At 38.1% G+C, this 24923-nt stretch overlaps 6 protein-coding genes and 1 non-coding gene across 7 annotated transcripts; 3 read left to right on the top strand and 4 right to left on the bottom strand.

The window, feature by feature from the left end:
• Positions 1-182: 182 nt before the first annotated feature.
• LOC101295533 (serine/threonine-protein kinase WNK1-like) lies at positions 183-3375 on the bottom strand. Its single transcript, XM_004301975.1, has 7 exons — positions 3192-3375; positions 3048-3085; positions 2672-2899; positions 2342-2565; positions 2062-2219; positions 1505-1946; positions 183-1402 (listed from the first exon to the last, which is right to left on the bottom strand). The coding sequence occupies exons 1-7, from the start codon at positions 3264-3266 to the stop codon at positions 369-371; spliced, it is 2199 nt and encodes a 732-aa protein (XP_004302023.1). The 5' UTR covers positions 3267-3375; the 3' UTR covers positions 183-368.
• A 4887-nt stretch (positions 3376-8262) lies between these two features.
• Positions 8263-8335, bottom strand: TRNAK-UUU. Its single transcript has one exon. It is a non-coding gene; the product is annotated as a tRNA-Lys (tRNA).
• Positions 8336-9066: 731 nt separating this feature from the next.
• LOC101305683 lies at positions 9067-9483 on the top strand. Its single transcript, XM_004304684.1, has one exon. It carries the CDS (start codon positions 9067-9069, stop codon positions 9481-9483), a length of 417 nt encoding a protein of 138 aa, XP_004304732.1.
• A 2985-nt stretch (positions 9484-12468) lies between these two features.
• LOC101305965 lies at positions 12469-13461 on the top strand. The gene has a single exon (XM_004304685.1). The coding sequence runs from the start codon at positions 12469-12471 to the stop codon at positions 13459-13461; it is 993 nt and encodes a 330-aa protein (XP_004304733.1).
• A 1211-nt stretch (positions 13462-14672) lies between these two features.
• LOC101306256 lies at positions 14673-16727 on the bottom strand. Its single transcript, XM_004304686.1, has 8 exons — positions 16671-16727; positions 16441-16577; positions 16246-16352; positions 16101-16166; positions 15928-16010; positions 15534-15580; positions 14866-14944; positions 14673-14767 (listed from the first exon to the last, which is right to left on the bottom strand). Exons 1-8 carry the CDS (start codon positions 16725-16727, stop codon positions 14681-14683), a joined length of 663 nt encoding a protein of 220 aa, XP_004304734.1. The 3' UTR covers positions 14673-14680.
• A 1214-nt stretch (positions 16728-17941) lies between these two features.
• Positions 17942-19218, top strand: LOC101295824 (DNA-damage-repair/toleration protein DRT102-like). Its single transcript, XM_004301976.1, has one exon. The coding sequence runs from the start codon at positions 17966-17968 to the stop codon at positions 18893-18895; it is 930 nt and encodes a 309-aa protein (XP_004302024.1). The 5' UTR covers positions 17942-17965; the 3' UTR covers positions 18896-19218.
• A 106-nt stretch (positions 19219-19324) lies between these two features.
• Positions 19325-23775, bottom strand: LOC101296114 (zeta-carotene desaturase, chloroplastic/chromoplastic-like). The gene is made up of 14 exons (XM_004301977.1): positions 23449-23775; positions 22795-22919; positions 22444-22578; positions 22233-22305; positions 21986-22059; positions 21584-21688; positions 21212-21456; positions 21020-21107; positions 20762-20804; positions 20513-20669; positions 20245-20373; positions 20091-20163; positions 19790-19954; positions 19325-19709 (listed from the first exon to the last, which is right to left on the bottom strand). Exons 1-14 carry the CDS (start codon positions 23582-23584, stop codon positions 19548-19550), a joined length of 1710 nt encoding a protein of 569 aa, XP_004302025.1. The 5' UTR covers positions 23585-23775; the 3' UTR covers positions 19325-19547.
• Positions 23776-24923: the final 1148 nt, after the last annotated feature.

The following is a 24923-nucleotide window of genomic DNA, read 5'->3' on the forward strand; positions in this document are numbered from 1 at the left end:
TAAAGATTCTTGTAAATATATAGATAAACTAAAGCTTTTCGATGACCATAAATAAAATTGAGATAACGACCATAGAGATTGCCTTCAGCCCTTCACCAGCACCTCTAAACCCATCAGTTACTAGATGCCTCATTGATCACACCTATACTTTTCACTACTGATATTCAGAGCAATATCAAAATGTACTTGAACAGACTGAATCTTATAGGCCTCAAAACTTGTATTTTCCCTCATAATTCATATAATTTACTAATACACATGGTCACACCATCCCATTACCTCAAAGAGCTATATCCCTTCGTCAAGAAAGAATAGCTCTTTTGGTATGGAACTTGGTGAAAGCATACAAATGGGGTACCTCTACAAGTTTATGAATCAACAGCATCAACGGGGAGAGAAACTGTCCTGCAAAGAGAGTGCGGAAGCAATTGTGATTTGGTGTAGAAGCTGTTGGCAGTACCCATATCCTCCTCTTCAGCATCAGGACACTCCAAAATCGCCTCACATTTTCGGACCCTTTGGGTTTCCGAACTGGGGCAGCTCTTATTAGGACTAGGAAGGCAAGTAAAGCTTGAACTTCTATCATAGTTGTTCCCTTTCATGGTGTTTGATACCAGACATGATAAGCTCCCATTGTCTCTTTCGTGTTCTTTATTTGAAGATTTTGAGACAAGTCCTAACTGCTGATCTCTAAGTTCCCTCAACTCAATCTGGTGCTTTGCCTTGAGCCACCTCAATTCCTTTTGAATTTCATGCTCAGAATTATCTGAGAGGTCACAATAGATCGAGGGCACTGTGGAAAAGGGATGTGAACCGGATATGTTCCGCAGAGAATTTCTTGCATCAGAAGCAATGGTGTTGTCCAATTTAAGATCCTGCATGACTGTGACTAACTGATTCATTTTTTCATATTCTTCGTCTGAATGGCTTTGTCCAGAGCCCACTGAACTAAGCTCACGACTCTCATGTTGTCCCCAGATTTCTTGGTAATGTAGGCAGTCTGATTGGCTTGATTCATTTGGTATATCCTCTGTTACATGATGCTTCGACTCATCTTCTTGATATGTAATCTCCTCAAAACGACCATGCATTGAAGCACATCCATGTGTACAACCTTGAGTAGCCCCGGGGTTGTTAGAGAGAAACTCCATGAAGGAACCACTAGAGGTGTGGTTGGATACACAATTTTGACAAATGTTTTGATTGGAAAAACGCGGTGTTTCCTCAATTCCTGGCCCGGACTGCCAACCTGGTACCAAATCTGCAATTTCCCCATCAATCATATCTGCAATTTCTGTTACATCATGATCAGTGATATCCAGCTCTGCCACCATTTCAGTTGCAACACTCAGTGCTGTATCCATCTCAATGTCAAATGGGAAATAAATCTTCCGTATATGTCCTGCAAAGTAAAAGAATTGATTCTACATTTAATTTTCAGAAGTAAAGAATGCATACATATTTATATATAAGCTTATGGAAACAAAATAAAGACAGATCAAACCTTCTTTATCTGCAATTCTAAGTCTCAGGATGACGCTACCATCTTCTTTTTGCTTCCCTCTAATACTTATGTCCACATTTTCACCATGTTCCTCATCATCATGGTGCTCAAAGAGTTCTATTCCACTTGATTCCACCTCAAAAGGATGATACCCCCATTCGTTTTGGGAATCAAAACCATAGCCATTCGAGTATCCGTTACTAAACGAACTGTTGTTTTGATGAACCTCGTAAACAGGCTGCCTTACAAGAGGACCTATGTCATCAAGCTGCCTACCATAATTCACTGGTCTCAAATCATAATCACATTCATCTACTCGGAGAAAATCATCATTCAAAAGCTCAATCGCAGAGTGCCTCATAGATGCAGTTGCCAAACATTTCTCAACAAACCTTCTTACTTCTGGATCTTTAACTTTGTACAAAGCATCTGGTTTTTTCCCCTAAAACATGTCAAAAGGAATCTTTTACTCCAATTTTTCCTACAGAAAAAGCATGCCACTAAATGGAGAGAAAGAGAAAGTGTGAAAGAGAGTTATAAAAAGAGAATCCTCTTACTGAAACAACTTTCTTGTAGATCTGAGCAGGATGAGTGCATTCACTATAAGGATATTCAAAAGTCACCATTTCCAAAACGCACATCCCAAACGAATATATGTCAACTAGCTCATTATATTCCTCTTCATATACTTCTGGTGCCATGAACTCTGGTGTCCCTACTTAACAACAAAGAAAAAAGGAATCTAAAACACATATCAACTTCTAGCCACAGAACTACTTACAAATTACCAAAGCAACAAAATTTTGAATTTGCACAGTATGAATCAGTCAAACTTACCAACACAGTGAGCAGCATGTTGTGATTTCCTTAAGATCGCTGCTAAACCAAGATCACCAATCTTCACTTCCCCTTGATTTCCATTAATAAAGATGTTGTCACATTTGAGATCTCTATGAATCACAGGAGGGTCATGGCTATGCAGATACAAAAGCCCTCCCAAGATCTGCCTACACCAATGCTTGACAGCTCTGATGTTTACTCTCTTGTGCTTTAGTCTGTACCTAAAAAACCCAAAACAGACTATCAAAAATTGACCCCAAAGGATTCAGGGAGCAAAAAGACATAAATTTTTTCTTTCTTTTTGGTACAAAGTCACAAAACACTTACTGTTTAAGAGTCCCAGAAGTGAACATTTCAGTTACAAAATTGATGTTTCTTTTTGAAGTGTCAACCCAAGAAGTGTAGAACTTCATAATGTTCTTGTGCTTCAGTGTCTTGAGGAGGTGAATTTCACAGTACAGCCTCTCAAGATCTTCAGGACTTTGAAGAAAATCATATAGCTTGACCTGGTTCCAAGCAACTTCAATCCCATCATACTCATCAAATGCTCTGTAACTGCACCAATCAAAAGTTCAAAACCCAAACCCAAACACTCAATTTTAGCAAATTCTCACAGAAAGACCCAAATTTAGCTCCAAACTTTGGATAAACCAAACTGGGTTCTGATCAAATTGTAAGAAACACAAGAGCTTTGAGTACATACACTGTCTTTGAAGCTCCTTTGCCTAGGATTTCATTGTACTGCAACCAAACCAAAGACCCATTTAGGACCAATTTTCAAGCAGATGACAGAGTTTAAAGACAGAAAATATAGAGAAAGTTTAGGGAGACAGTTTAATTTGCTTACTCTGCCATATCTGCCAGTTGGATCTACTTCAACAAACTCAGAGTATTCCGGTTCAAGATGTGATAGACCATTCATTTCTAAAAACCAATCTCAGGTTCTTTTTTTTGGCTCACTTTTCTCTGTGCTATGATTAGTTAAAGGCTAAAGCTTTTTTCCCCTTATGGCTGGCTCTTCTTGTATTCTGACACACAAAACAAATGGGAGAGAAAGGAAAGAGGAGATGATTTTTGACATAAAATATTTGCTTTTGAAGGGAAGAAGCTCAAGGGAAAACAATCACTTGTTTAATACATGAAGAAGGAAACCACCAGTCCCGCGATGGTACGTGACAAATAGAGCAAAGTCTCTTCTTCTTTATATGAAAGAGAAGAGAAGCCATGGTAGTTTTTTTTTAACGGTGGAACATGCAAAACTTGAAGTGTAACTGATGCAAGAAACGAAAGGACCCACTTTTTGATGAGTTTTGATGCTTCAGCTAGCTCATACCTGGACACCATGGACCATGCTTGTTCTGTCATTCACTGGACTCTGAATCAATTTTTGGAGGAAACCCATCAAACTTCAAAGTCGTCGAATGAAGGTTGAATGATTAGCGATCCTTTTTTTTCCATTTTTTTTCTTCTTTCTTTCTTTCTTCTTTTATTTAATTACCAAGAATTTATTAGAAATGATCATGTATGTGAAGAAATTAGTCATATGAGTTATCTTTGAAGGTATTGGGACGAATTTACGGATAAGTAGAGAGTTTTTTTTTTTTCACATTTGACAATGAAGAAGTTTTCAAATAAGATTCATCATCACGGATGTTGTGCGCAATATTATCTTTGAGGCAATAAGATTCAATATCACGGTACTTGACAATCTATACGGATATTGTGCAATGATTTTTAAGACATTTTACCTAACTAACTAATTTTCTTTCGGATAAGTAAAAGAAATCTATAAAAAAATACTGAAAAATTTATCAGACAACTTGAGATACATGCATCATGTACCAATAATGAGAACCGCGAACTTAAAGAATATTTCTACCTATGTGTAAGATGAAGAACAGAAGAAGCTTTCAAAAAGTTTCATTATTACGGATCGCGCGCCACATTTCTTCAAGACATTTTGTTTTGTTTTGTTTCTTCTGCATAAATTAAATCAAGTTAATTCTCTTGAAAATTTAGCTAATCAAAGAATTCATTGATCGTCAGTAAATATGGATCGGATATCAAAAGTTTCCTTCATGGTCAAAGTTATTATCCAAATTTTATCCAATCCAGATATTTTCAGTGCAAATTGACCAGGGTAATTGAAAAAAATGTGCAATAATGATATTGATGATTTCACCAAATCAATGCAAGTTATTATTTTATAGCAAGGGTACGCGTTTGGGGTAAGATATCCCCAGACCTATACATTGTCAGTAAACCCTTAACCAGTCCATGATTGTTTGCCGAAAACAAAAATACAACTATTTTGCGTTGAAAATAGTAGTTCAATATCTTTTGCAGCCAACTGATTGAACAAGCTGATCGAAATCCTCGCAATTCTAGATGACAGTAACGGTTGAAACCATTAAAATATGAAACTTCATAACACAAACAAAATTGCCAGTCAAAAATTGCGAGTATTTTGAATCTATGACAGAAAGAACGCACATAACCAACATTGCATCAACTTTGGACTCTCATATATATACACATTTATATATTTATCCATGTGAATCTTGTCAGAAATACACAGTTTGTGTTGTAATAATTTTCTTTTCAAGTCCCAGTTTTTATCTGTTTGATTATCCATGACACTAGCTAGCTGGTTTTAGCTAACTTCCTTCAGACTTGGAGGGTTTGGATTAAATTATTTCAAATGCAGTATTATTAAGACTGATATGAATTACCCAGAAGCTAGCTAGGGTTTCACCAACTGCTGTGAGGATATTCCGGTCATTTAGGCATTTAGCTGCTCAAAGATTTTGACTATACTTGTGTTCAACCTGCAGAGAGAGGAAATGAGTGGTTAGAAGATGAGTTTTCAGTTAGGTGACAAGGTCCACATCCAATTTGAGAGCTCATAGATAAGGAGCTAGAAGAAGGTACAGTCAAATCTGGTGTTCATTCAGTTCTTTCAGTTTCCAGAAATGATGAAAAAGAAGTTCCAACCAATGCCTCTGTGCAATTGTGCTCGAGACAATAAGGATCAGGGGATTAGGTCGTGCATGAGGATCAGCTGTCGCTGAAGATCAACAGAACACATGAGTTTGTCTCGCTGAAAATTCGAAAACAAAACAGTACTCTGGTCGATCACGTATTCACTGCGGGGATGTTATAAGCTAAGCTGCGTGAAATCATATGCAAATACGTGAAAGCGAAGCGTTTGATAACATCCAAGAAAAAAGAAGGAATTCAGTAAACCTAACTCTCCATCGGTTCCCGACCAGAGTTGTTGGGTTGAGCTTCACCGGATTGTTATATATCAGAGGAGGCCGACATATAATTAGTTTGATATATGTTGTAATTGAAAAAGAAAACTAGCTGCTGTGTGTTGCAGAATTAGCTAACAAATTGAGCTACTGATTTGATAGGGCACATGGTAAGCTTGGGAGGTTAGGGTTCAATCTTTGATCTCCAAGTATACGATGACTACGATTCATGCATGAATGCACTAATGCACGTACAATTGTATCACTGCATTCAGACAACTCTAATGTCTGGTCCTTTCACATCTTTTAGCACTTAGCGTTTAGCCTAATTTAGTTATATAGTTGTCTATGCGTAAAGTCATGACACAATGAAACTATACTTTGATCATGTCGACCTACAAATCTACCTCTGATCGAGGCTCGGGGCTGATCCTATAACTGTGTAAAAATATATGTACAGTAGTGCTTCGTTATTTACTCTCTAGGGTTGAGATGCATGTATAATTCCAGAAAATATCTTGTGTATTAGTCTGTAGTATATGGTCCTCAATTGTGTGCTTTCGTTTTGAAAAGTGTAATTTGATTGCCTTTCTAAAAAGAGAATGACTCCATCGATCACTATCCTAAAGCTTGTATGATTACTTGTTAATTGTATGGTGGGTAAAGGGCAAGAAAGATTTATAAACAATTGAAACTTCATGGTTTATGCCAGAATCCCACATACAAATCCATAATCCTATCAATAATAACTAATAACTAATAGATTACATCATGTTTTCAACTAGCAACTTATGATGACATCCCATTTAGTCTGAAAAAGCTATATTGATCGCTTTATATCATTTCTCATATCATCGGTAAAAATTTTAAAATGCGTTTAGGTACAAATAAGATGGATTTTAAAATGAACGACTGTTTCTTATTTATTTTTCTTTTTATCAGGAAAATGTTTATTTTTCTTTTGCTTCTCTAAATACAAGAAACTTTCATTTCCAAATACTTTCTCTCTATGAATCAAACGAGATCTAGAAGCAATTCAAGATTAAAAGACCTAAATTATGGTTTCTAAAAAAACTACATTATAAGTACTCTTTGTCTAATCAACTGATGTAACACATGTTATTTTCAACTGTGATGCTTTTTTCATCATGCTCTTTAATTATTAATGATATGACAAAGGATTAAGATAAGATTAACGTACAAGTAATAACGTTCAAAGTACTATGACTACTAATCTACTATCCACATTTCAATATTCCTAACTTGAATGGTTGATGTTGAACATGGATTCCGTACACACAAGGGTCAAAAATATACGAAAGGGGTATGTGAGTTGTGACTGACTCAAAAAATGAAGCCAAAACAAACTAAGTACTTGGGATTGATGTTCCATATTTTATAGAGGATTAATTAGGACTTGGGTACCATAAAAATATACTTCAATCTCTAAGTGATCGATCTTTTATTAATCATCTTTTTGACTAATGTACAATCCTCGAGTTTAGGTTTGAAGTTATTCGAGTGCTAAACTAAAAACTGTATTGTCATATATGAAGCCAAAATTAAACACGTCTATTAATTAGTTTGACTAGAGACCAAATACGAGAGAAAATTTAATCTAGTGAAGTTTTGGCTTATTACTACTATTTGATTGAAAAGGTTAGTAATGTGTGATTGATAAGCAGTCCAATAACAAGGTTAGCATTGTGCTCGTATTATGAAAACATTATTAAACAAGCCAGAATAGAAAGATAACTTAACGAGTCGTCGCTTATTTCGGCCCAGTTTAATATTAAGTTTTGGGAATTAAAATAACTTATAATCACCATTTTAGATAGATTTTTTATTTGGTAAAATTTTAAAACGTGTTTATCTATAACTTTTTAGTTTAAATAACCATTATTTTAGAAAACAGGTTCAGGGTTGCTTATATAAAACTAAATTTTTAAACCACAATACTAAACTAAGTCTTCATTAGCTAGTCGCCCCAACTTTCTCTTATTTAAAGAACATCAATGTAAACACCTAATTTTTGTAGTGATACTTTTGGGCTATTGTAGTAGCTCCTCTAGAACACTACTACCACAATTATTGGCATCAAAGCATATCTCATCCTCTGTCATCAACCAGCCCACAGATTAAGGTCATTAGATGTAATCAAAGGATGTACTAAATTTGGTTGGCTACCATGGTAATGAGTTATATCTGTGACACCTTTGTAACTTGCATATAAAAACACTGTCAAGATTGCAGGAGATGTATTTTGGGTCATATATATAAATATATACCAATTTTATTTGTATGGATAATTAGAATTTGGTGTGTGTAAGCAAGGCATGTATGCATGTGTGATGTTTGGAGGTTAGGTGGCAGATATACAAAAACAGTTCACATGCAGACATATGTTTAAGTGGGGAATCCTATGCTCCTTCATTGTCACTATTCTGAGAGCTCTGTAGCAACCAAATCATAGAATTTTTTTTTTCTTCATTTTTGAGAAAAATCTTGGGAATGATAAGTTAGAGCAAAAAAAAAGAAAGAAAGACCCGGGCCTGTTTGAAAATCAGGCTACAGATTAAACCCAATTCCTCAGCCCTAAATGCGTTGGGCCTGATCAAGCACAGGGAAATAGAAACAAAAATAATTTGAATAACGGCACCACTACGCCGTCTGTGGGAATCGAACCCACGACCACACGGTTAAAAGCCGTGCGCTCTACCGGCTGAGCTAAGACGGCTCTTGTTGATTTCTGTTGAAAGAATCTATTTTATCCTATATTGTTCGTTTGGCTTACTTTATCGACAATGTTATTAATGCTGCGACTTTATCGCTAGTCTCACATTGACAATCTACAAAAGATTTGGTATGTTTTCGTGTAACAAAAATAAAAGAAGATATTAACATTACATCGACTTACGAAATTGTAATATACGATAAAAAAAAAATATATGGTATCATTTAAAATAAGATGATACGTGCATCGAGGGGTATCATGAGTTATACTCACCAAAACCCTGACACAAAATATAGGGTCGATCTCTTTCATTTGGAAGTAGAAAACAGGAATGAGCTAACGAATTAATGATCTCTCCTATATTGTAATCAATTAGTTATTCGACCCTTCTCTATGACTTGAGCTGATAATAGCATTCACCAAGCAACCATTTTCTTGTTGGGACTTTATATTCTCTTTGATACATAAATGTGGCAAATTTGGTGGAACGTAGGGCTCTTAATTGTCACCTTATTTGTAACGCAATATGTAATTATGTATAATCCCACGCCCCTCACTAGTGACGCAGAAAGCCTCTACAATGAAGGCTCATCAACCACGTAACCCTAAAGTTAAGACCCAATCTTAACCTCTTCTATATATACCACCAAACTGATCCAAAAAAACGTAACAATAGTATAACTCCCATGTTAAACAAGAAAACCTAGCCTCTTTGAATCTCTGATCACTTGAAAATGAAGCCCAGTGTTGTTCTGCATGCCCTAAACGACTCCACGGTGGCCGCATTTGTTGACGACACGACGCCGTTCGAGAAATGCAGCAAGGAATGCTTCGACGAGCTCGACGTTGACGCCGACGGCGTGTTGTCGAGGGAGGAGCTCCGTTCTGGTTTTGGTAATCTGCTGCCGGGAATAGGGTACTTGTCTCAGCCCAAAGAGGAGTTGAATAGTTTGCATGATGCGATATTCGAGAGGTTCGATGCGGATGGAAACGGCGTCGTTGATAGGGGTGAGTTTAAGGAGCTGTTGAGGGAGATCATGCTTGGGGTGGCGCGTGGGATTGGGGGGTCGCCGGTGCTGGTGGCGCTTGAGCATGGCAGTCTGCTTATGAGGGCGGCTCAACATGAACATGAACAGAATACGAAGGAATAGGAATTTCATGTCAGCATGTAACATTTGTGTTTATGATATTTGCATTTTCAATTTGATGCGCAAATATTGATCTGTGTTTATATGAATTAAGGATCGATTTACGGATGACTAGTTTACAAATAGGAAAATGGATTCATTTCTTATGTTCGGTACTGATCTAGCAAATTCCTTTTGTTCTTGTTTTTCCCTTCCTTCCCTATATATTAAGAAATTAGATCAATTCCATTCTGCAAAAGTAATTGTGAGGATCTCTTTCAATATTATAGAGATATCTTTACTAAAAATCTGCAAATTTTGTGTGTTTAGTACAGTAAGTTCCTGGCATATATGTTAATCGGGCTATTACCTTCTAAACTAGTAGATTTCAGGTTTCTAAGCAATGCTGGGGACTGAGGATCACAAAGCTTCTCAAAAGCCAGGCCTTCTGTGGAACTGTTGCAAACTATTGATCCGGAGGTTAAGATCTGATGCGTAAGTTATTTCCATCATTAGCATGGTCAAAGTTTTTATGTGCAGAGTTGAGCCTCTTAACTGTAGTACCAAGATAGCATTGAGATTTGGTTTACATCTACATCCTTGATCTCTTTACTGTTTTTCAAAGAAAGAAGATTGGCTGCATATTTGGTTTGTAAATTCAAGAAGATTCAATTCTTATATATGTTTGGTAGTAAGTAGTAACTTGAGTTGGAATCCTCTCGGTTGATCAAGCAACTTCCCTTGTTCTTGTTTTTTTCTCCATCATGAAATCAAATCATTTCCGTTCTGCAAAACCAATCAAATCAGACCTTAGAGCATGTCCACCCCAACCCCAAAACACCACCCGGGCCTTAAGCCACCTCAAAAGAAGACCTAGAAAAAAAAAGCCAAGTCCACCCACAAATTTTCTTTAACCCAGGCCTTCATTGGGTCTTCACCTGGGTCAGACCTATGACCCAGGCCTCCATTTTTGAAGACCCGGGCCTTCGTCTCTAGCTTAGCCCAAAACGCCAACGTCAACCACGTGAAGCGCGCAGAGCGGACCGACAAGGCGACGCGTGGCGTGCACAGAGCGAGAAGGCAGGCACTTTTTGTCGCCTAGCGACGCTGCAGACGAACTCCTGGGCCACGTGTCAGCGCCTGGGCTCGTTCCGGGGAATTCAAATGCAACGGTCCTTTGATCTGGACCATTGGTTCATTTCAAAAAAGCAAATCGACGGCTTAGGTGAATTGACTGTTGCAATCCCAACGATAAAAAGCTGGCAACAAGTAAAAAAGCTGGCAACGGTTAGGAAAAAAAATATAAAAAATTTATATAAATCCTATAAATACATATCACCCTCTTATAATTTTTTCGAGCATTTATGGGAAGTGCAAAACAACATGGATATCTAGATTACGGTTTTTTTTTATGTTATGTTTGTGTTATTTTTAAAGAATTATTTTTTTTTTCTTAGGCTTGGCATGTCATTTTAAGTCATGAAATAAATATTTAATTTCAATATGTCATTTTGTTTATTTAATCATAATTTTATTAATATATACAATCATTATTCACATTCAAAATACCTAATATAAAATTCAATAAACAGTCACTGCCACGTGGCGACCCATAAACAGAAATCGTGGGTGAAAACTGTAGCCCGAAATCACTGCCACGTGGCGACCCAGGTCTCGCCCATGACCCAGGCCTTCCCAACGAAGACCCAGGGGTGGACTTGCTCTTATTATTCTAGATATCTGTACTAAAGTATGCAAATTCTTTCTGCTAGTACAGTAGGGTCCTGGACTAGTAGATTTTAGGTTTCTAAGCAATGTTGGGGCCTGAGGATCACAAACTTTTTCAAAGGGCCTTCTGTTCTACTGAAACGGAGGGTAAAATGATGTGTAAGTTATTCGATCATTAGTATGGTAGAATTTTCTGATAGAAGAATGTTATTTTGCTGCGGGTGTACAAAGCAGGCAAGAGCCTGTTAACTCTAGTACCAATGTATTGATACAAGTTTACGTCCTTGATCTTTTCCACTACTGTGATTCAAAGAAAGAAAAATGGCCGCAGTAAGAACTCAGAATAGTTATTGATACTTACCCTTGTAATTTGTGCAGATCACAATAGTATACACAAAAGTTTGAAAGGTTAGCTTAGTTGTACACGTAGTATATATCTTGATCAACAGGACCAAAGCCATTCACCAAAAGAAGAATAATATTGTTAGGCTATGAAATAGGGATGTGCTGGGAATGTGCCCAGCAGCATTCAACCCAAGAGAGCTTGCCTCAAAAAATCTGCACAGCCACACCAGCTAGATCAGAAACTTGTTTTCTCTACATTAGGCCAATGCACAGTCATCCACAGCCAAGAAGAAAAGAGTTGAATGCATGGTTTTGTGCAACTCTCAATTTATTATTCAAGAAGTTACATGCCATGTATGCTTTGTCTTCTTCTTTAACTAAAAGTGAGGTGAAGTGAAGCAAGCATACAAAAGTTGTTGGCCCTCTCCTCTTTTCCCAAGGCCCCATCTTCCAGACTCCTTTTGATATGGCATAGGAAGAAGAACAAATACATAGAGAAGAAGACTTTGATTAGTGACTTACCCTTAAAGTAACCTAAAATAAAACCATAGTCACCTGCAACTGTGACCCAGAAGCCCCAGTGCAACCCAGCTCATCACTCCCCCATTTGTATATGAAAAAGAGATAAATTTAAAACCCTTTCAAAGGCGCAAATCAAGGAGGAAATAACATGAAACAACAGTAGCTAGCTGTATGGCTTAGCCATTGGTGCTGATGATGGCGATGATGAGGGTCTTGTATTTTTCATCATCAAGATTCAAAGCACAAACACAACTTTTGCTTACCAAAAGCCAAAAGCTCTTCTTATACTACCACTACTAGTAGCAAAGCCTCAAAGACAAAGACTCCAACTCTTCAGCTTACAAACTTCATTCCCACAAATTCTTCAGCTTTCTTCATGGTTTGAGCAACAATTAAGCACCAGAATTCGACACCATGATCCCAGCATGTTTCAGCCAACCCAACACAATCTCAAGCAGCTCTCAAGTGCCTCAAAACCTCATAACCTGCATATACCAAACTCAGCTTTGCAACTCACCTACATATCTCACTCTCACTTGGTCCAAAACCCTCTTCTCTCACTCCCTAACTATACATGCTCCAGACTCTTTTTCCATCACCATTTCTCTCAATCCAACAACCTTCTCATTTTTCCGAAGTAAACCAGGTTCCAAGTCCATCCTCTTAACCCAACACCATTACCAGAAAATCAAACTCTACTGGGATTTCAGTCGGGCTAACTTTGCTCACAACTCGGCTGAGCCTGAGTCTGGCTTTTACATTGCAATTTCTTGCAATGCTAGAGTTCAGTTCTTTCTAGGCGATCTTTTGGATGAGTTGACTCGGCGATCAGGGTTACTTGGGGCTCACCAACTTGGACAACCAACACTACTGTCAAGGCGAGAGCATGTGTTTGGGCATAAGAATTACATATCTCGAGCTCAGTTCTTGGGGTCCAAGCATGAGATTGGCATAGAGTGCAGTGAGGGTACTCTCAAAGTGAAGGTAGATGGAGAAACTAGCCTAATTGTGAAAAGGCTGGCTTGGAAGTTTAGAGGCAATGAGAGAATTTTTGTTGGTGGAGTCGAGTTTGAATTCTATTGGGATGTGTTCAACTGGGTTAATGATCGTAAAGGTACTACTAATGGCACTGGACATGGTGTATTTGTTTTCCAAGTTGGTGATGGTGGGGTGTGGCCAGAAATGGTAGGTTCTGAGAAGAGGTTGATGAGGAAGAGCTTGTCAATGTCGGCTGCTTCAGCGTCAATGCCCTCGATGGTCTCATTATCGCCGTCCCCATCATGCTCGAGTGTGTTGCAATGGGCAGAGGAAAGCAGTGATGGTGGGAGAAGTTCATGTTCATCTACTAGGTCCAGTGGTAGTAATGGAGGGTTTTCTTTGTTGCTCTATGCTTGGAGGAAGGATTGACAATGCAATATGCATTATGATCTGATACTCTAATTCGTTCAATTTCAATGTAAGAAGTGTTCGAAATCAGAAATTATTCCTTCTGGATGTAAATTTTCTTGTGTTTATATTATCAGCAAATCATTATTTTTAGCTAATTTTTCATATTTTGAAGTCTATTTCCCATCACTAACTAGTCAAGAGCATAAGCAAGAAGTAACAACTAAAGTCCCAAAGGCCGCACTACTTTTTAGTATTTCTCCAAAATTCAAACAAAAAAATATGATCTCAGAGTACCATCATTAACACAAGCACATTACACATACACACTCTTGCATCTTTGGATTCTCTACTAGACCACTGAACCAACTAAGCTGTGGTACATCTATCTCTTTGAGGATCCATTAGCCTTTTGTTATTTCTCTTTAACGGAAAAGTCTGGACTTTCAGCAGTAAACCATGAGGAGCTTTCATTACTACTTTACTGTTCCTATAGTTTAAGTCTATAATCTCTTCATGACTATGTTCCCTATCATCATTGCAGACATATGCTTCTCAGTTCTCCCCACTTGTGATAATCATAGCTCCTAAAAAGTTGATTTTTTTTTTTTAGTTTCTCTTAGAAAACAAATGAATTGGCAAGAGGTAGCAACTTTTCTGGGTATGTTATGTGATCTAAGTCCTAGATTTTGGACTGCAGACTAACTGCAGGTAACTAGACGCTCAAGGTTTGAGGGAAAGTTTGCCGGGATTCTAAGAGCACATTGTCTGGCCTGATTGAAAATACCAAATAGGGATTAAAATAGAAACCAAACCAGTCACATATTAACAATGGTGGAAGGTCTTAAATTAGACAAGCTAATATACAGATACAGAGATTGACCAAACAAATATACAGCTATAAACTTCTATATCTGAAACCCCTACATAGAACAAAATGATAGCTGAAAACAATTCAAAGAGAAACCAGGAATAATATGCACCCGCTTAGAAGTAAAACTGGTAGAAAGAAACACTAACCAGAGCTGCAGACTGTTACGTTTTGCTGAGATGTAGGATTTCATATAATATTGGTGTATGGCCCATTGAGAATGAAGAAAAGTAATGGAAATACCTGTTCCAAGAGTATAAATGAAATAAATAGAATGCCAACCTTTCAGTGAACCAGATCAGCAACTCCTATGGATTTAAATTTATATACAAACCTGAAGCTTGTTCTGATTTCTAAGACTCAACACATTCAGTCATCTGACCTACCAGAAGGTCTGAATATCTGGCCAACTGCTTCAATTGCAGAAACATTCCAGCTCTCAGCATGCCTTACAATCTGTTAAACCAACAGTGGCAGGTGTCCATTAACAACTTAAAAATAAAGAACATACATGAAGTACCAATGCGTAGCACTTAAATCTCTTTTTGTCTTACTTTAAACTTATCATCCAAGTTGTAGACCGTACTTCCATCAATAGAAATCAAAGGCCTCCATGGGAGCTTCAGGTAGGTCCTGCATATCAGATAAAATAAGTTCAGATAAGACAACAGCTAGGTGCAAAAGGAATGTAATAAGATGAATGCAATCCTAAGATAACTGCTTTGATGAAGACATGGAAGAGCCATTTTCTGAAAACCCCTATATTTATATTTAAGGTGAAAGTAAGCATCTTGCTCTGTGTAAATTAGAAATATTTACCAAACATGGTCTCCTATTATAGACTGTTCTTACTTGTTACTTCCTCAGTATCCTTCTCCATATACACACCCAATGGCTTATCATTATCAGTTATCCAAGGAAAAAAGACACTACGGCTTTATCATCTAGTAGTAAGTTCAAATTTTCCAACACTGGTGTGTCGCCAACTAGCCAAACTCAGATGGATAGGAAGGGTATCAAAGTCTAAGAACATCACTTTTTTTTTTCAGGTATCAGAATCGATGTCAAAAAAAAAAAATGTATGGCATTCTTTTTTATGCAAACCACTCTCCCAAGCATATACTGTACATATGATTGCAGTCAACCTTTGACACCAAATCAGCAGTTTCCTTTCAGATAAGTAGTCAGTTGACTGATAATTGGAGTAAAAAAAGTTAAGCACCTTAGTTTCCATGTTGCTAGAACAAAGGTTGCTTCAGAATCAATACCCTGCAGATTGAACAGAAGACAAAGTTAAGAACCTTTGTTTCCTCGTTAGTAGCATAGAATTTGCTTCATATCTTCAATCATTTATGAACCAAATCAACTAACTAGTTATCACTTATCACTTATCAGTCATTACTGATCCTACTCAAAAATAGAGAGAGATGAAGTATTTACACAACGAAAATAGTCAAGACAATGAAAACTTCAGCAACTCCGACTATCCAAGGAAGATTACAACATTTATTTCTGATTCACTCATTGCTACAACACAAATATGTCTATTTCTGGCCTAAAGAATGTATGTCTCACTCTCAACTTACAGTACTGAAATCAAACTAAGAATCCACTACCTTCTCGATCTTTTCCAATCCAATCGATGGCGAGTCAAAGAAAGGAACAAGCAATTTCAAGTTGCGAGCATACAACTCCGTACCTAAACAGTCAAACTCATGTCATACAAAACAATGAACACTACAAACAACAACATACAGGTATCTAAAAACAGTCCAATAGCAAAACTAACCTTGAAATCTAATAGTTGGATCCTCAAAGACACAATCTTCAGCATAAATTGCCGACGTGAAAATGCCTATTCCAATGGAAACTATCACTTCATATCCCAAAAATCAACTAATAAAAGAGTAGCGTCACAGATACAAACAATGTACCTGTCACGAAATACGCGTTCTTGTAATCAGCTTCTAGAATCGACACAACATCATCTATTCCTATAACCGAAAACTCGTCCCTTTGTTTATCATCCGCTTTTTCCAATCTGCAAAAAGAAACACAAAGACTCATGTTTTGTTTTTGAGTTTTAAACATTGTACAATACGAAGAGAAGGACAAAATGGGAAACTTACCTGGTTGTTGGGTTGAAGGAAGACAGAACCCTGAGGAGCTCGGTGGCTCCGGTCACTGCGACTTTAAGTATCGGCGGAGTTTCTCTCTTGGGTTTGTTATCCGGTGCTTTTGCGCAGCACTGGATTTTGTGGATTCTCTGAAAAATGAAAGGTCAGGAATGGATCAGAGAGACGGGAAAGGCTAAAGGAAAATGGAAACTGGAAATTGAGAGGTGGAATTGAAATGTTACCGTGGGGTGTGGGAGCAGAGGAATCCGTACTCTCGGAGAGCAGCACACTCCCGCCATTGTTTTTGGCGGGTTTGCTACCCGCGAGAGTCTGTTATACAGTTGGAGAGACGGATTGTCGGGTCGGGTTTGGATTCGGGGCAAGATGTGGCGGGTCGGTTATTTTATGGGGTGTGTGCGGGGCTAAAATATAGGGGTAAACCGGATAATCTAATTGAACAACGAACCTCCTCGTTCAGTTAGGTTTGAAAAATTAATGAGTAAAAATTAAAGTGACCGATAATTCGATTGAATATCTAAATTGATTCGTAAACATACATTCAATACTTGTCACGATCAAGATCAGAGCCAGGATTCTAAAACTACTTGAGCTAAATTTTTCTTTGATAAAATGTATGAAAATAATGCTTGTGTAGATTTCTTTGTAAATAATGCTTGTGTAAATTCAAGCATTATTTTCATACATTGGCAAGTAGATCAACTGCTCATCCCATTGCTCATTGAATATCTAAATTGAATCGTAAACATACATTCATTACTTGTCACGATGTTAGAATACAATTGTACTTGTGAAATTCTGATAGTTTTGCATTTCGTTAGTAAAATTAGTGGTTGATAGGTTTGATAGTTTGCATTTCGGACTATACCACAAATTTTCCATATTTTCTTATTTAATATAAAGTCGAAACACTAAATTAGAACAAGATTCGATGAAATGGCTAAGATTGAGCCAAGTTGCCTAGGTTCACACTATGGATTGAACTTATGTTCACACCATAGACCCTATTGAATAGGTTGATCACCAGAATAATTCGATTGCCCATCCGACGAGCACGTCTAAGGATGCACCGTCAACAAAAATAAATTGTCAGGTTCTTCAGGCGTATTTTAGAGCTCTTTCATTTAGTTTATTATAAAACAAGACCTTAATCAAAATGGTTCATCACTACTATTTTAGTAGATCTTGTGATTCGATTTGATGGAGTAATCTTCATCTTTTCTTTTATGTTGCATAATAATAGCTATGAGATACACGATCTTCACTAATTTGTCCTGAACTCATTGTTTAGAAGGGTATTAGTTTCGTCTCTCTTAAAATAGGAGGACACGAGGCAGAAAATCAAATAAATCAACGGCGCCGGACCGCGCCAACAAGGTTTTGGATTAAACCCTTCGTACCTCTCAAATGGGTCCCACTTTCAACGTCAGCTACAAACGACCTCAACTTGTACTAAACTCAGGTCCAGATTCACTCTCTGAAACGCAAAGGCTGAAGCTTTTGGACTCACAACACAACAATGGCGGAAACCACCACCGCCGCACGGCCGCCGCTCAAAATCATCGCCGGCGCCGACTCCTTCGGCTGCACACTCAAAGACGCCTTGGTCTCCCACCTCCGATCCCTCAACATCGACGTCGAGGACCTCGGAACCTCCGCCTACTACTCCATCGCCGCCGAAGTCGGCCGCCGCGTCTCCTCCTCCTCCGCCGCCGCCGACACCGAAACCCGCGGACTCGTCGCCTGCGGCACCGGCGTCGGCGTCGCGATGTTCGCCAACAAGTTCCCCGGAGTCTTCGCCGCCACGTGTCTCTCCCCCGCCGACGCCCTCAACGCCCGCTCCATCAACAACTCCAACGTCCTCGCCGTCTCCGGCATGTCGACCCCGCCGGAATCCGCCGTCGAGATCCTCGACACCTGGCTCAACACTCCCTTCAAATCCCCATGCCCGGCGTCGGAGTCAAAACCCTGGCCGGAAGAGGTTTCATCGTTTCTCGACAAATCTATCAACGAAATGCCGAAAATCGGGGCGGATTCTGCTCCGCAAGACGCGTCTTGCTCAATCTGTTGTCTGCTGAAAAATCGGGATTTGAGAGAAATTGATATCATTCCGGGTGGGTCAATGAAGATAGTGAGGGAGAGTCCCACGTCGGCTGTAGTTAGGTTTAAGGCCGGGAGCGTGGAGCCGGCGCACCACCACACATTCGGGCACGATTTGGTGGTGATGGAGGGGAAGAAGAGTGTGTGGAATTTAACCAAGAGTGAGAGGTTTGATCTGGCTGTTGGGGACTACTTGTTTACTCCAGCCGGGGATGTGCATAGAGTCAAGTACTATGAAGATACCGAGTTCTTTATCAAGTGGGATGGGAAATGGGATATGTTTTTCGATGAGGATCTTGAGGCTGCGAAGAAGGCTATTGATCAGGAGTTGCAGAATGGAGGTAAGTGAGTGAGAATGGTGATTATGTGTGTGTGCATTATGTATGTCATTAAGTTTGTTTAGCTTAATCTCGATACTGGTTGTGCTTTGCTAAGATTACAGCAACTTTGTATATGGTGAATAAAGTTGTGTGTTAGATGTGTACGAGTTGTGATGGTTTTATCTGATCATGAAACTGTGTATGCTATTGAGAATAAGGAACATCCTGATTGCTCACACTGCATCAGTTGCAGATGTGCAGTTTTGGGTTAAATGCTTCATTCTGTTTCAATTGTGGCCTGCAATTTCAGTAGGTAAGTGGACAAGTACACATGTATGGAGAAGCATTTTTGTTATCGTGTTCAGTTTTAGTTCATTTCCGATTGCTGGACTCTGCTGTGATCAATCCTAATGCAGTTTTAGGAATCCTGTGTCGAGTTAAAAGAGCTTTTTTAAGTGTTAACTGTAAAATGAAGCCCTCTGTATCATTAAGAGTAAAAACTATGCATTACATTTCATGATCACCAGTTCTACATGAGCTTTTAACTTCTATACATACAATGTAAAGCATTTGCAATGCCAACTAACAAAGTACACCGAGTCGGAGTCACCAATTGAGGTGACTCCATATTTTTGAGGTTGTGGTTTGCTCTGTGCTTAGAAAATGAATGAGAATGTTGTGTTAGACAAGACTCAGCTCATCAGTAGTATTAGCTGCTTTCGTATACCCCTCTTGGGATGCTAGCTTCTTTCGCAATTCCACCAAATCTTCCCCAGCATTGCATATATAGGCAGAAGCTCGTCTGCCAGACAAGGTTGCCCCTTCCATGCTATCTATATAGTCCTGCAATCATCCATGAAAATGTTTCAATCAATGTCTTTCCTCATTCTTCTTCTACAGAAATACCAGTGGCACATTCTTACCTGTTTAGTGTATGATCCTGCAAGGAAGAAATTTTTCACGGGTGTCTTCTGATCTGGTCTAAACGGATCTTTACCAGGTCCCTCACGATATAGAGATTGCCCGATTTTTACAACGGATGACCATGTGACTTCTAAGCCTTGTGATGATGGGAATAACGTCAACACCTGGAATTACACAGAAATGTGTATGAAAAGGTAGCAAGACATGATATTAAGCACCGTTCAGAACCTATTAGAATGCTATCAGTTACTTCCAAATGCAAGAAGACATCATTCTTGACTGTTGAGTATAAGTTGATACCTGTTTCGTAACCTTCGCTATAATTTCTTCGTTTGGTAAAGGCATGTAAGGATCACCTGGTGTCAACACACATCTGCAAGATGAAGTAACAACAGCGTTAAATCCAAAATTGTAAACGAGCAAATATGCTATAACAAAGGGCAAGTTTTCTTACTGCAGCAGTGAACCTTGTCCTTCAATATAGTAATCTTCTGGAGAAGTAAGTGCTAGGTCGGCAAAGCATGAAAAATCGGCATCGGGAGTATAGAGAAGGTTATCCAATCCCAAAGCTTGCTTCAATTGCCTAACAACCACAAGGCAAACTGTTTCAATTAGTGTCGACGAAGTGAAACAGAAATAGATTTCTGCATGGTCGTTACTCGTTAGTAACAAATAGCAACCCTTTAAAATGCCAAATAGTTCAGTGCATAGGCAAGAATTACCTTGACCGTTCTAGATCCTGCATCTCTGTGACCCATCCATCGTATCTAAGTTGCACAGTGACAACAGGAACTCCAACTAGTTCATAAATATTATTGAAAAATTCCCATTCCCTCCACTGGGACGGAAGCAATCTCTTGATTCCAGGCACATCGCATGCTATCAACAAACAAAATATTTTGAGACGCAATTATTCACCTGAAATATAAAATAATCTCTAAACAAAATGGAAAGAAGAGCGAATCTCAAACCTGCAACATAGGCATCTGCTTTCACAGTTTGCTTATTGGTAGCCTGAGGTAAAAAGAAAACATTAGTTATTTACAGTTAAGGAAGGCTACACCAGAATCTTCTAAACTAAACAAAAAGACTGCTTACGACTGTTGCAAAGGTGGATACCTTTTCTGAGGGAATCATACTTCTAAAACTCCAAAGCTCAATAAATTGATTTAATTAATGTCATTTACGTTGCATCGGTATCTAAAAGAGTACTGTGGTAAGTAGGTTACCTTAGACATGGCAAGGCCTGCAACATAAGTTTCTCCATCAGCAGATTTATCATATAATATCTCTCTGCATCCCCACCGAAGATGAAACCTGTCCAGCAGAAAAGAAGATTCCAACTGATATAGGAGAAATTTAAGAACAAAATAAGCCATGATCGTCAAAATTGCCATGTAAAACTCTTATGTCCAAAGTACCTTCCCCCCTTGTCAATAATATACTTTCTGATGGGGCCACTCAAGTAAACATCTGGAGAACCCTTAAGCATGCGAAGCAGGGATGCCTCGGTCTTAGTGGCAAACAACGTGAATATAGTGAGCATACAACGAGCACTGATATTGTCACAGTCAATGAACCCAAGAGCATACGCGACAGGATCCCACATTCTCTGGATACTTGTGCGTGTGCCACCTTTGGACATGAACCAATCTGAGAAGCTTATCTGTAAGAAACAAGTAAAATTTGAAATTAAAACAATTGTGCAAAAAATAACTACGAATTTTATAGCAAGAAAAACAAGTTTCACAAGGTACAAATTTTGTAACAGATTAAGGATCTTTGATTCTTACACTATCTAAATCCCGTACATCGCTCAATGCTCCATCTGGATCAACCAGAGCCTTGACGACTGGACTCAATGCAAGAGCCAATGCATTTCTGGCTTTATCATAAGTCTGCACTTACAAAGTATTATAAAGTTAAAGCATCAACAGAAACCTGGACAAGCTGTGTTTACCATATAAATCACTTCAAATAAGTATACTAAATGATAGCAAGAGTATACTAAATGTTAGCAAGAATCACAACACATGCAATGTCTTCCTGATTCACGGTGGAACCAGAACTTCAGTTTCTCTCAGCTTATCTAATTCCTAAATATAAGCAAGTAATTGGGAAGCATGTACAGAAATGAGCCATGACAAAAATGATGCTTGCAGTAATGTCAGGTCAGTGGCAATGCAAATATTTACCTTGATCTGATTTGTAGATAAAAACGCAAGAATTCCATGTATGGGAGCTCCAATTGGAAACCGAAAATCAAGTTCTGTGATGGAAAATTAATCAAATATCAGATTCCTTTGCAATGATCAATCCATAAATATAAGGTGGCTTACTAAATAGGCAGGAAGGATTCGAACAAGAGAACACTTATGATCACTCTCAAGACAAAATTTGAATAAAAAAAAAAGAAAAAAAAGATCAAGCATCAAAGCGTACCGCCAATTTGACCCCCTTTGTTAACAAAAGTGTGAGTATGATCCTTCACAAGTAGATTTTCTTCTGCGCCCACCTGTTTAATTGAAGATTTAAGAAAGTTGTCAGAGACAACATCATAAGAATAACACATTTATTAATTTATATATGGATATTCCCAGAATATCATGCATATGAAAAGTTATAGGATCATGAACACACAATATAAGTTCACCTTTTTCATTAATCTGAAAAGATTACTGTAACAACCAAAGAAAACGTGGAGTCCCATTTCAATGTGATTTCCACGTTTATCAACAAAAGAGCCCACTTTTCCACCAATGAAAGGCCTAGACTCGTAGATATCCACCTGAAAGAATACATGTAATTGGTGGAAGAGACAATCAGTCCTCATACAAGTTTAACTTACAGAATAAGATGAAGTGAGCTTACTGAAGCACTTCAGTCAAGATTTCCCATTTAAACATATAATTCCTATGTTGAAGCGATAAAGGTAAATCAAAGTAACACACAATTCAGACATAAATGTGAGCAGACACAGGACTATAAATTAAATTGGCCAAACCTCATGGCCTTGATCCAAAAGCTCAACAGCTGTTGACATGCCTGCAAGCCCAGCTCCAATAATAGCCACTTTTAGCTTCGGCCCTCGATAGTGTTCAGGTTCAGGTGGAAACAAACCTTTGGGAGCTGACAGATTCAACAAACATCTTAGTATGCTTAAGTAGCAGCTCAAACAGATAACTTGTTTACTTATTGCTGACCATACTATATACTCCGATCCCTTTGATCATTTCAACCTAAAAAATTAGTCTTTCATACTATCCAGAGTTGTATTCTGAAACTAAAAGAGTTCTGATTAACCCAATTGTAACTCGTTTGTTTTAATTGTTCATGAAAATGCTCTAACAGAAAGCAACACTCCAATAGTTCACCATATTTTGAAATCAGAACCAACACACACTGCTCTATATTGGTACTTCAAAAGTAATGAAATTGAATCCCAATAGGGAACAACTAAGTACTCCATGTCAAACTAATCACAAATTCAACTAAGAAACTGCAACCTCATCACAATTTTCATCACAATTCTCCAAAACAAAGAAACCCAGAACTCCAAATACACTAAAAATCAATAACAAGACGTATGTCTCTACCAATGAAGTACAGAAAGATCAAAACTTTACTGTAACCAAAAAACCAAAGATGCAAACTTTACCATTTACACTCATGTCAGACACATTTGTGTCAAGAGAGGATCGAACACTGATGGAGGAGGACCTCTGGGACCTCACCGGAGCCACCAGGCATCGACTGGTTAATGGAGCAACCGGTAAGAGCACCCAAGAAGCCATAGCAGAAAGTTCTGAACTTCAAAACTGAGCTATCTTCTCTTCTCTTTCTCTCTGAGCACAACTTGGTCTGTGGAGAGAGAAGGAGAGGGTGGATTGAAAAGGGTCTTATTAACTAAGAGAAGTGGTATCAGAAGCATAGGAGATGCTGAGGGTGAGAATTTGTCACGTAACTGAAACAATGTGAGGAACCCAACAAGTTTTATATATAGGTCTGCTTATATATAATTTAGGGACCCACACCATTGTTTAGGTTTGGAATCTGTTGGAGGAAATTTGGGAAAGAAGGATAGAGTGGGGGGAGACATTGGGGAAGTGGATGGCGCTGCTTCTGCTTCATTTGCTCTATAATGTGATTAGGCATTTAGGCCGGTAACGATAATGCGCCACCAAAACACTGATCATCAGTCACTGATGAAGCCTCAACTCAAAAGTCAATTATCAGTTTACTATAGTTTATGCATCTATCATGTTCTTAGTCCAATCTCAACGAGACATCTCACCTATATTTAGATTAGCGTAATTCCAAGTCGTTACTGATTTCAACGTTGTTTATTGAGATATGCAACGGTGAAAATCTATACATATTTATGTAGAGATCTATATTATGTGGTGTAGCAATTGTCTAAATTGCAGTTGAGAGTAGTTTTATGACAAAACAATTTAGTTTGTGACAGTTTTTTTATAGATGAAACTACCTACAATATGCTATATATATATGTTTGTTAGTCCCTTTTATGCACATCTGATTCTCATATTTAGTCTCATTACTAAGAGAACATAAAGGTGAAATAAGAAGAATGCTCAATGGATAATCAAAGTGGTTCTGGTAAATTTCTGAGTTCATGTTCATATGTTCATGTTTTAGGATAGATATAGTGTTTACAATCTTAAGTACAATTGACATATAAACATTGAATGTTTAAGTTTACATGTATTGATCTAGTATGGATTTATAAAGAAATTGAGTTTATGATAAAGAAAGCTTACACATAAACACAAACTACACAAAAGATGAGTGAATTGCGCCGGTGTATTTTTCAGCACATTTTATGTTTTTTTTTTTCAAATGAAATTCTTCTTCTGGTAAAACCTCATGAAAATGATAATTAAGAACTTTTTTTTTTTCCATCACCCATCACCTGGTAAACTAATCTTCCACGAGGCGAGGGCACATCTCTACTTTAAGGCGGTGGTTTTAAATTGATTGTGCCACTTTCATGATAATAAAGTTAACTCGAATTTTTAGCCCACTCGAATCGGTAGAAGCCCAACAAGTTAACAATATTCTTGGTTTTCAATCTTTGGTTAGTTACTAGCTATATACACGTTGATTATTATA

Source organism: Fragaria vesca, linkage group LG6, assembly GCF_000184155.1.
Source record: "Fragaria vesca subsp. vesca linkage group LG6, FraVesHawaii_1.0, whole genome shotgun sequence".
NCBI classification, from domain to species: Eukaryota; Viridiplantae; Streptophyta; class Magnoliopsida; order Rosales; family Rosaceae; genus Fragaria; species Fragaria vesca.